Source organism: Myotis nattereri, assembly GCF_964212035.1.
Source record: "Myotis nattereri genome assembly, chromosome: 9".
In the NCBI taxonomy this organism is placed as follows: Eukaryota; Metazoa; Chordata; class Mammalia; order Chiroptera; family Vespertilionidae; genus Myotis; species Myotis nattereri.
In genome coordinates, this window is record NC_138084.1 from 46,769,998 (window position 1) to 46,782,154 (window position 12,157).

General features: G+C 38.7%; 1 protein-coding gene across 2 annotated transcripts in view; it reads right to left on the reverse strand.

The window, feature by feature from the left end:
- The window catches only part of CLNS1A (chloride nucleotide-sensitive channel 1A), a 29,728-nt gene that overhangs the window by 6,380 nt on the left and 11,191 nt on the right, over nucleotides 1-12,157 (reverse strand). Inside the window, exons 3-6 of one of the 2 annotated variants that reach the window (XM_081100080.1) lie at nucleotides 11,471-11,572; nucleotides 7,101-7,202; nucleotides 6,290-6,397; nucleotides 3,742-3,915 (exon numbers count right to left, since the gene is read on the reverse strand). In XM_081100080.1, the coding sequence (XP_080956206.1) occupies nucleotides 3,742-3,915; nucleotides 6,290-6,397; nucleotides 7,101-7,202; nucleotides 11,471-11,572 (486 nt within the window). The remainder of the gene's footprint in view (nucleotides 1-3,741; nucleotides 3,916-6,289; nucleotides 6,398-7,100; nucleotides 7,203-11,470; nucleotides 11,573-12,157) is intronic. The other variant, XM_081100081.1, reaches the window with a different exon arrangement.

Below are 12,157 nucleotides of genomic sequence, written 5' to 3' on the forward strand. Positions count from 1 at the left end.
TTGGAAATGTCACTGGTAGATAGTACATATGCTTAAACAGCAAAAAGACTGAAATTACTAAAACAGATCTCAGGTGTTCCCACTACAAACATAGACACCAAAAGATAACTATGCATGGAGATGGGATTTAATTTGATATAGTAATCGTTTCACTATGTATGTATATCAAAACATATTATATACCTTAAATATATACAATTTTTATTTTAAATTTTTACAAATATATTTTTCTAAAATAAGAAAAGGTCAAATTGACTAAATAAATAAATGTCAAAAAAGAATGATAAACTTCAGGAGTTTAGAAGATGGAGAATGGTATCCAGTGGTCGGCAAACTGCGGCTCGGCAAACCGTGGCTCGTGAGCCACATGTGGCTCTTTGGCCCCGAGTGTGGCTCTTCCACAAAATACCGACTTCTGCACATGAGCCACAAAGTTTCAATCGCACAGTACGTGCGTGCCCGCACGTGATATTTTGTGGAAGAGCCACACTTAAGGGGCCAAAGAGCCGTATGTGGCTTGCGAGCCGTGGTTTGCCAAACACGGGTATAGGCTAAAGTTTTATATACAAGTAACGGTAATTCTCAATATGCTAATAAGACTTAGAAATAAAAGTTCCAAAAAAATCTCACTTTAGCAATGTGTTTGATATCTTAAAATCAACTTGTTACAAAGCATTAAATAAGGGATTTTACAATTAAAAAAAAAAACAAAACCTTCAATGATGAAAGGCTTTTCTATGGTCAGGAGCACTCTCCAATCACTATAATAAAAAGGTAACATCTTGCATTCTTTCAACTAAGAGTTTGGTAGGGCACTAGAAATCATCTGAGCCATCTCACCCTAAAGCCTATATTAGAGATTTATTGGCCAATGCTTAAAATGGAGAGGAGACACAAGGAATAACACAGCCTAAATTTTCTAAACTAAAATATCCCAGAACTTCAAGATCCCTAGGTCAATGTGCTATGTGTACAGAGATGTTGATCACAGCATTATGAAAGAAACTTAAATGTACCAATAAAACAACGGTTCTCAACCTGTGGGTTGCGACCCCTGAAAATACATCCTGCATATCAGATATTTACATTACGATTCATAACAGTAGCAAAATTACAGTTATGAAGTAGCAACTAAAATAATTTTATGGCTGGAGGGTCACCACAACATGAGGAATTGTATTAAGGGGTCGCAGCATTAGGAAGGTTGAGAACCACTGCAATAAAAGAAAAAGATAGTAACACTTTAATATTCTATGTCACCAAAAATTAAAAGCATTAAAATTCTGTAGCAATGCAAAATATTAACATACTAGAGGCCTGGCGCATGAAAATTCATGCACTGGAGGGGAGGGGGTCCCCTCAGCCCGGCCTGCCCCCTCTCACAGTCCAGGAGCCCTCAGGGGTGGGAGGCCACCTGGCAATCAGGGGAAGGCGACACCCCCATCACACCTCTGCTGCTGCCACTGCTGGCAGCGCAAGCCTCGGCCAGCCCTGGTTACCTGCGCCTCAGGCCGGCCATGGGCATCTGGGGTGTGAGGGGACTGGGGGACTCCGGAGGCAGGCGCATGGAGCGGCCACCTGCCGCCCCTGTGGGGCTGAGGGGACTGGGCACCACCATCTGTGGCTGTGGGCACTGCCATCTTTGAGGGCATGGCAGTCAATTAGCATATTCCCTCCTTACTGGCTGTGGATACCAGCATCTTTGAGGTCAGGCCATTCAATTAGTATAGTCCCTCCTTACTGGCTGTGGGCACCGCCATCTTTAAGGGTGTGGCAGTCGATTAGCATATTCCCTCCTTATTGGCTGTGGGCGCCATCTTTTGCGACAATGTGAGGGTCAATTAGCATATTCCCTCTTTGTTAGATAGGATATTAAACACATGCAAGATACAAGAAGTGCTTATAACAGTGCTTGGTATATTATTTTTGCAGATTAGCTCATTTAATCCTCTCACCACTTATTAGCTACTAGAGGCCCGATGCACAAAATTCGTGCAAGGGGCTCAGCCCTCGCAGCCCCAAGCCCCAGCTGCCGCCACCCTCAGCAGGGCGATCGATGGGGGTAGCCCCAGCTGCCTCGCAACCGCAAGGCCCCACCCCCCACCTACAGGTCATTAAGGAAGGTCGTTCCGGAAGGTGTCCCACTGTCCAGTCTAATTAGCATATTAGCTTTTTATTATATAGGATTTGGCATGAAGCACGCTTTGTGACCTTTTTGTGTCTGAGTTTCTTCATGCGTAAAATGGAGATCATAACACGTCTGCCATAAAGGGTTCTTGGAAGGACTATCTGAGTAAATATTTGTCATGTGCTTAAATCAGGGGCTGGCACGTAAGAACACCATCTAAATGTTTTATCGAGGGTAGTAGGAACAAGACTAGAAATATTTAAGGCAAAAACAGGGTTTTCTCCTCAGAATAACAAGTTTGAACTTTATATGGTGAGCATCAGGCAAACACTAGAGGAGATATCTTTATATAGGGGTAACAGAGTGTTCTCAGATTAATATGGCACAGTGAGCTGGAGGAAGGGATGGTGGGGGCAAAATATGTACTATGTAAATCCAGCATGAGAAGAAAAGGGCTTAAGTTTGGAAGATAACAGTAGTAATAACAAGGAGATCTAAAAGTCATTTAAAAGAAAAATCCATGGAACTCAGTATTGGATTGGATAAGGGAATAAATGGTAAAGGCTGAATCAAAATATTTCAAGAATCTAATTTAATTAGGATACTTAGGAAAGGGAACTGTATAATAGAAAAAATATTTACAAAGAAGCTTATAAATATGAGACAGCTAAAACATAAACATTTTAAAGCCACTTGTTTAAGGCCCAGATATTGGTCACAGAAAGAGAACCCAAGTTTCTTAAATGCTGCCTTGGCCTTTAAATCAATTGACTATACTAGTTTTGCACATCATCATGTAGGAATTCATTTTAAAAATAAAGATGGCAGCATCAATGCATGCATACACACATATACACATAAGGAAACAAACACAAAGACTGGAAAGATATGCAACAGAAAATTTATAGATGTTTTCGATTAGAATTGTACTTGATTTTTCATTTCTCCTTTACCTGTGCCCCCCGGCTCCCCCCCCACCCCCCCAATATTTTCAATTTGAAAAATTGTAGCTAGGAAAGAAAGTTTTAAAAAATTTACACAAGTATTCCCATTCTATGTAATTCTACATTTGCTTCCTACACTATAAAGTTAATTCTGAGATTTCTCTTAGTTTCCAAAAGAACCTATATATGGCCTGACTGTGTAGCTCAGTGGTTGAGAATTGACCCATGAACCAAGAGGTCACCAGTTCAATTCCCAGTCAGGGCATATGCCCAGGTTGCAGGCTTGATCCCCATTAGGGATGTTTCTATTTCTCTATCCCTCTCCCTTCCTCTAAAAAAAAAAATCAATAAAAACATATTTAAGCCCTGGCTGGTTTGGCTCAGTGGATAGAGCATTGGCCTGCGGACTAAAGAGTCCAAGGTTCGATTCTGGCCAAGGACACATGCCCGGGTTGTGGGTGTGCAGGAGGCAGCCAATCAATGATTCTCATCATTGATGATTCTCTCTCTCTTTCTCCCTTCCTCTCTGAAATCAATAAAAAATGAAAAAAAAATTAAAAAAAACATATTTAAAAGAAAAAAAGAACATATATATGTCTCTCCATAGCTGACCTTGTTGCCTAAGTGAATATCTAACTGTTCACACTGATGAGAAAGAAGGATACTTACCTTCATAATCTCTTATTGAATCTTCTGTCCGGACGCCAGCCATGTTATACTGGCTGCTCACAGACTGAGAAAGCATTCCTTCTAATCTCTCCAATGTGGCCTGGCCTTCGGCTGTTAAGTGGGATAATCCTTCTTCATAGGTGTAAAATGTAGGGATGTCCCCCTGCCCTTGTTCTAAACAAATAAAAGACTTTTTAGCTATTATAACACAATGAGGAAAAGAATAAATACTCAATAATGCATTTACTGAAGACAAGGCACAGTGAAAAAAGGCTTCCCGGAAAATACTTTCCAACATTCATTTAACACATACATATAGGCCATCTGTTGGAAAAGAGAGATCAAGAAAATGCCCATCTAGAATGAGAAGGGATTACAAGAGATAGGAGTCATGAACAGCAATTCCCAAAGAATCAAATGTCCAAGAACTAGAAGGAAAAGAGGGTGTTCCTGAGGCCAGATGGTCTTATGTTATTCAAAGGTAGAAAATATATAGATGAGTGCAAATTAATTTGCCATTAATTGGCACTGAAGGTTTTTTCCTTATTCAAATAGATGCTACTTAAAAAAAAAAAAAAAAAAAAAGAAATTCTGGAAAATGCAAAAAGTATTTTTAAGAAAGAAGCATCGCCGAAACCGGTTTGGCTCAATGGATGGAGCGTCGGCCTGCGGACTGAGAGGTCCCAGGTTCGATTCCGGTCAGGGGCATGTACCTGGGTTGCGGGCATATCCCCAGTGGGAGATGTGCAGGAGGCAGCTGATCGATGTTTCTCTCTCATCGATGTTTCTAACTCTTTATCTCTCTCCCTTCCTCTCTGTAAAAAATCAATAAAATATATTAAAAAAAAAAAGAAAGAAAGAAGCATCCAAAAAAATCTTAGCTAAGATGAGGATGTGTTTAGATATCCTATCTAATAAAAGAGTAATATGCAAATTGACTATCACTCCAAACACAAGATGGCCACCCCCATGTGGACACAAGATGGCCGGCAGGGGAAGGCAGTTGTGGGTGATCAGGCCTCCAGGGGAGGGCAGTTAGGGGCAATTGGGCTGGCAGGGGAGCAGTTAGGCATCGATCAGGCTGGCAGGGAGTGGTTAGGGGATGATCAGGCTGACAGGCAGAAGTGGTTAGGGGCAATCAGGTAGGCAGGCAAGCCAGCAGTCCTGGATTGTGAGGGATCCCAGATTGGAGAGGGTGCAGGCTGGGCTGAGGGACACACACACACACACACACACACACACACACACGTGCATGAATTTCGTGCACCGGGCCTCTATATAAAAGAAAATGCCGCCCTCCTGAGTGGGACCCCATAGTAACTCCTGTGTGGAGGGTCCTTGGACTTGCCCCAGCCCCACCCTCTCCTTCAGCCATGTTGACGGCAGCGGCAGAGAAGATAGGAACTTGCAGCCCATTTCTCACTGGAGAGGAAAACATGTCACCTGGCTTTGCAGAGAAGGTTCCACCTTATGCTCATAGTACATTATCTTTACCATGTGCTAGGATATCACTTAAAAGGACAAACAATGTAAAATACTTGAATGAGCTTGTATTATAACATTAATATTATTCAGAGTATCTGCTTTCCAGGCTGAAGTGATTTATTATTCTAGTCTGTTTTAGTCCTTTGTAATTTGTGGTAATTATGCTTTTCTTTTTAATACAAAAAAAAAAATGTATAAAAATAAAAACCTGAAAAGGCAAAAAAAAAGAAAGAAAATGCCAGAAATTAGCTTGTCTCAGGCCAAGAAGTAAACATTCATGGAGGAAAGGGTTTTGCATAGCCAGACTGGTACACAGGTCAAGACCACGGGGAAAAGAGAATAGCAGGCATCTCGAGTCACAAGGCTCTCTTTACCAAGCTACTGACTGCATTCTGGTCTGAGGAAGGGAAAATACCTTTAAATAAATAAGGTCTGTTCTGGGAACAAGAAGTAACTTTGGCAGTGAGTTGTCTAAAGGGATGTGTTAAATAAAACTGTAGATGATACAGGTTTTAAGTGATAAAGAAAGAAGTTTTGTTCCCTGATAGCAGCTACATCAACTTAAAAAGACTCTCCTGACTACCCACTTTCCTAGCTACCATTTTCTTTCCTTCTACTGATCTCTATCCATTCTTTTCACCCTAATAATCTCTATTTTTCCCATCTAGCTTGGAAAGCCCATAAATTTTTCCATTTTGGCTTAGACATGAATTATGGCATTCACTTTCATTATAATAGAATCATAATATACTGGTATTTATCAGAGATATAAAGATTTATGGCCTGGCCAACATGGCTCAGTGGTTGAGCATCAACTAGAAGGTCACAGTTTGATTAATGGTAGGGGCTCAATCCTGTGTGGGGTGTGCAGGAGGCAACTGATCAATGGTTCTCTCTCATCATTGATGTTTCTATCTCTCTCCCTCTCCCTTCCTCTCTGAAATCAATAAAAATACATTTTTAAAAAATCTAAAATCCTACCCCTTACTACAAATAAATGCTTAAAATGAAAGACACACACACACACACACACACACACTTTAAAAAAACTTATTTCACTAACCATGTGCTTCCACATCATATTCTTCTCCATCATAATCATCTGAATCTTCATCCTCAGGATCTGGATGCAAAGCCTGGCATTCACACATTGCAGTGAACATTGCCTCCACTGAACAAGAAAATTAAATTATAATTAATATTTCTTCTTGGCCAATGTGCAATTAAAATTAAATAACCAACAGTGCAAATAAATTTAATGGGTAAACAAGAGGTATGCTAGGGTCACAATATTCACAAAACCTGCCAAATTCAAGGTGAATCAATCTTGAAAAGTGATTCATGGCAGTTATGTCACAAAATAGTAAGAGTTCATTTCAAGATATTATTGAGATCTCTTCATGCCTGGTTGGACTTTCTGAGGAAAAGAGTCAGAGAATCCTGGTCAGACTGCTAGTATCAGAGTGAAGCCCCTCACCGTTAAAAGGGCTTATCCTGACATCTCCCACTTTGGAACTGCCATGACTCCTCTGCCCTCCATCTGGTGAGATTCAATCATAAATTATGTTTCACAGTTTATACAAATAACCAGATCCCTCCATTCGCAAAGCACACAAAAGACTATGGTGGCTGCTATACATTCACTATCTTTTTAGTCCCATTCTGTGTAATTGTACATTTGCTTCTTATATTATAAAGTTAATTCACTATCTTTATTATAATGAATGTATAGATATCTGGATCTCAATGATATTATAGATGCTAAAATGAAGAAAAAGCAGACGGAGGTAATGAGGGTAAAACTAAAAGTGTGTGTGTCAACGGGGAATACCTGGTATGTAAGGAGAAAAGAATCAATTCTATAGAACACTCACAAGCTGATTTATCACTAGGCACAAATCTAAATTCAGCAATAGGTTCAACATCATCATCACTGTCTTCCTCTTCTTCATCAGTAACAGATTCTTTTGATTCTTCTATAAAGGGGATAAAAATAACTTTTTAATGATGTTGCTTGTTTTGGAAAAAAGCCTAAAAGAATTTCTTAAAGGATGCTTATTGATCTACCTAAATACTACAATTTCAATTTTTACTTCAAATTACAAGAACACAGTTATTTTAGAACTAAAAAACACTCTGGGATAGTCTCTCTGGTCTAGTCACCCTGTACTTCACTAAGCCCTAGGGATTCCAAGTCCCCTCGGGGTGATGGCAGGGGTGAGGAAACACAGTCAGGCCTCTAATAAGTACAGTTTTCCAATGTCATCAAGAACAACCTACAAATGAGAATCGAAGCCCATAAAAGTTAACTGACCCAACAAATAAATTAACGAAGTCTGTATGCAAGAAAAAATACAAACAGAACATACATATGCTGCTGGTAGAAGTGGAAATTGCTACAACCACTCTGGAAATGCTATTACCCAGCAATTCCTGGTCTAAACACATATTGTGTGCACAAGGAGTTTGTACACAAATATATGTTTATTAAAGTACTATATGTTGCCCGGACGATGTAGCTCAATGGTTGAGCATTGACCTATGAACTAGGAGGTCAAGGTTCGATTCCTGGTCAGGGCACTTGGGCTCAATATCCCCAGTGTGGGCCATGCAGGAGGCAGCTGATTAATGACTCTCTCTCATCACGGATGTCTCTATCTCTCTCTTCTTCTTTATTCCTCTCTGAAATCAATAAAAAATAAATTAATAAAATGAACAAATGTATATGTATCAAAATATATTTTAAAAGATAATCATCCAACAACTATACTGTACACCTAAAACTAATACAAAATAATGCTGAATGTAAACTGTAACTGAAAAGTAAAATTTAAAAAATCATTTAAAAAGACCTGGCTGGTGTGGCTCAGTTGCTTGGAGCATTGTCCTGTACACCAAAAGGTGGTGGGTTCGATTCCCAGTTGGAGCACATACGGGAGGCAACTAATTGATGTTTCTCTCTCTCACTTGCTCCCTTCCACTCTCTAAAATCAATAAAAAGCATATCCTTGAGAAAATAAAATAAAATAAAAAATAAAATATAGCCCTGACCAGTTTGGCTCAGGGGATAGAGCATTGGCCTGCAGACTCAAGGGTCCCAGGTTCGGTTCCGGTCAAGGGCATGTACCTTGGTTGCGGGCACATCCCCAGTAGGGGGTGTGCAGAAGGCAGCTGATCGATGTTTCTCTCTCATCGATGTTTCTAGCTCCCTATGCCTCTCCCTTCCTCTCTGTAAAAAAAAAAAAATCAATAAAATATATAAAAAAAAATAATAAAACAGTGAAAAAGGTAGTTGCAGAATATACATAATGCTACTTACATTAAAACTTTAAACATAAAACCAAATCATTATACTGCTTAGAGGTATATATTCAGTAAAAATCTAAAAGCATAGACAGGAAGGACACATACCATCTTTAGAATAACATTTAATTCCAGAGACAGAGAGTAAAGAATGAAATGGGAAAGGACACAAAAGGGATTTCAACAGTATTCATGTACTTTTATTTATTTGAAACACTAGAATAACTATGAAAAATGTTATAATTAATGCTGGATATTAAATAATGAAAAATTTTTATTACTCTGTCAACTTTTCAGTGTTTTAATTACTTCTTAAGGGGAAAAGAGTCAACAAAATACTTAAATAGACTCCCAAAACATAAAACATGTTTAAAACCAATTAAGATTCTCCATGCAGATGGTGAAAAGGTATTCTTATATACTACAATTCAAAGTATATATTGATATAAGCTTTCTGGAAAGCAATATGACTATATGTTAAGAGCTTTAAAAATGTTTATTACCTTTAATGTAACAATTCTACTTACAGGAATCAATTATAGGGAGATATCTACTAAATTTTTAACTTTTATTTTTATAAGTCATACAAGCTTACTGTAGAATGAAAAAGGATAAGCAAAAAGGGAAAAGTATTTAAATGGCCACTACTGTTTTAAATAAGCAATTAAATAGAACTTTTTCTGTCCTGTTTCTGTTATATATTGTTAAATATAATATACATATCCTCCAGAAACAACTTAAACAATACAAAATATTAGAGAACTTTAAATAATTATAAAAAGTTAAATACTATAGTACCACCAAACATTTCAATGCATTTTAACAAAATGAGCCCTGGCTGGCGTGGCTTGGTCGGTTAGAGCGTCGTCCAGTACACCGAAGAGTGATGGGTTCCATTCCTGGTTGGGGCACATACCCGGGTTGTGGATTCAATTCCCGGTCAGGGCGCCGTGTGCAGGAGGCGGCCGATCGATGTTTCCCTCTCACATCAATGTTTCTCTCTCTCTTTCTCTCTCTCCCTTCCTCTCTCTAAAATAAATAAAAAGCATATCCTCGGGTGAGGGGGAAAAATGGTATCACACTGTAATTATTATTCTATAACTGAATTAACATCATTTTTTAACTTGTAAAAACAATACATGCTGGTAATAAGATAATTGAAAGTCTATCTAGATGGTACAACCCTAGTTCTCTCTCTAGACAAACATACTATTAAGTTTCTTTTATACAGGGATGGGCAAAAGTAGGTTTCGTCGTAATACAGATAATATAATAACTAATAAATAGTAATACAAGAATAAAATCTGTGTTTTGCATACTCAACTGTAAACCTACTTTTGGCAACCCTGTATCCTTAGGAATCTGCCTTAGGGCAATAAATAGAAATGTAATGAAGTATTTTTACAAATAATGACCATGACCAACATTCATCATCACAGTAGTGGCTGCCATACTTGCAGTCTTTTTGAATATTTCTAAATTTTCAACAATGGCAATGAATTTTTAGTTATTTTAAAAATCATCTAATGTCCTTAACAATAATCTGATGGTCTATCTTAGAAAGGCCTATGGAGGCTCTGGTCTGTAGCTCAGTTGGTTAGAGTACTGTCCCAGGATGTGGGTTCTATCCCCAGTCAGGGCACATACAAGAATCAACCAATGAATGCATAAATAAGTGGAAAACAAACCGATGTTTCTCCTTTCCTTTCTCTCTCTAAAATCAATCAATAAAAACACCAAATTTTAATTAACAATTTTTAAAAAATAAAGAGGATATGGAGGTAAGCCAAAGAGAAAAGAAGTCTGGAGCTTAGAGAATCAGGATGAAAGGAACAAAATTTGGGGAAATAGGATCCAAGCATGTGTAACTTATGAGAAGAGTGGAATTCCAGAAAAAAAGAACTGGAGAATCAATGAAATAAATGTAATCCAAGTAAGATAGAAAAGTCCTAACTCCATCAATTTCAAGAAAATAATTATAGCCCAGCCGACATAGCTGTGGTTGAACGTTGACCTATGAACCAGGAGGTCACAGTTTGATTCCTGGTCAGGGCACATGCCCAAGTTGCCTGCTTGAACTCCCATGTGGGAGGTGCAGGAAGCAGCCAATCAATGATTCTCTCTCATCATTGATGTTTCTCTCTCTCCCTCTCTAAAATCAATAAAAAGATATTTTAAAAGAAAATAATTATAGAGCAAATACTTTCATTGCCTACCCCAGCACTAGACGTTTTGGCTCAGTAGATAGAGCATTGGCCTGTGGACTGAAGAGTCCTGGGTTTGATTCAGGTCAAGAGCATATGCCCAGGTTGATCTCCAGTGGAGGGAGTGCAGGCGGGCACCTATCAATGATTCTCGCTCATCAATGATGTCTCTCTCTCTCTCCTTCTCTGAAATCAATAATATACATATATTTTAAAGGACCTTAAAAAAAAAAAAAAAAAGCCTACCCAAGCCTACTGAATCCTTACCTCCTAGTTTGGGACTCCCAACATTTGCATTTTTTAACAAGAGCCCCAGGTTTCTAATGTGCAACCAGGTTTAAGATCTAATGAGTACTATAATCTCCTGATTTTTCTGGATGAAAGTGGGGTGCAGAGCCCTCACCGGTTTGGCTCAGAGGATAGAGCAGTTGGCCTGCAGATTGAAGGGTCCTGGGTTCGATTACGGTCAGGGGCACATACCTAGGTTACAGGCTCTTCCCTGGCCCAGGCCCTGGTCCGGGCTCGTGTAGGAGGCAACCTATCGATGTGTTTCTCTCACACTGATATTTCTCTCTGTCTTTCCTTCTCTCTTCCACTCTCTCTAGAAATCAATGGAAAAATATCTTCAGGTGAAGATTAAAAAGTAAACAAATTAGCCCTAACTGGTTTGGCTCTGGATAGAGCGTCGGCCTGTGGACTGAAAGGTCCCAGGTTCAATTCCAGTCAAGGGCATATACCTTGGTTGTGGGCACATCCCCAGTAAGAGGTGTGCAGGGGGCAGTTGATAAATGTTTCTCTCTCATCGATGTTTCTAACTCTGTATCCCTCTTCCTTCTTCTCTGTAAAAAAAAAAAAAATTAATAAAATATGTATATATTTTTAAAAGTAAACAAATGAATTAAAAAATAAAAAAGGAAATTGGGGTGCAGAGATGAAAATGTTTTGCCTACCAAGTTAATGAGTCTTCTTATTCAGTGTGCTTTTCTCTTTATCTAGTTTTATTCAAGCTAGGTTTATTTGAACCCTACCTCTTCAACCTTATTTTTTGCCGTTCACCAACTGCAGTCCTCTACATTATTTATGGGCATTTCAAATCAGCATTTGGAATTGACTGACAAAGGTACCGCTAAGGTTTCCCATTTCTATGAATGAATGAATGCCTTTAAACTAAACATGATACCTAGTAATCTTGGTTATGAAATCACAGTTACATTTACTTAGATGGAAAGTAAACTTTGTGTCCAATACCTCATGTGGAAGTCTTACTACAACCCAAGGTCAAAGGCTTTTACTTTTCCTTACCCTCTCTTTCAAACTCAACTAGATTTTTATCTATCTTTGGACCCTTTCCAATGGCACTGAAATCTTATAACAAAAATATTTTCAAATAGCTGAATCAGTCATTACCACTTAATGAGGCCGAA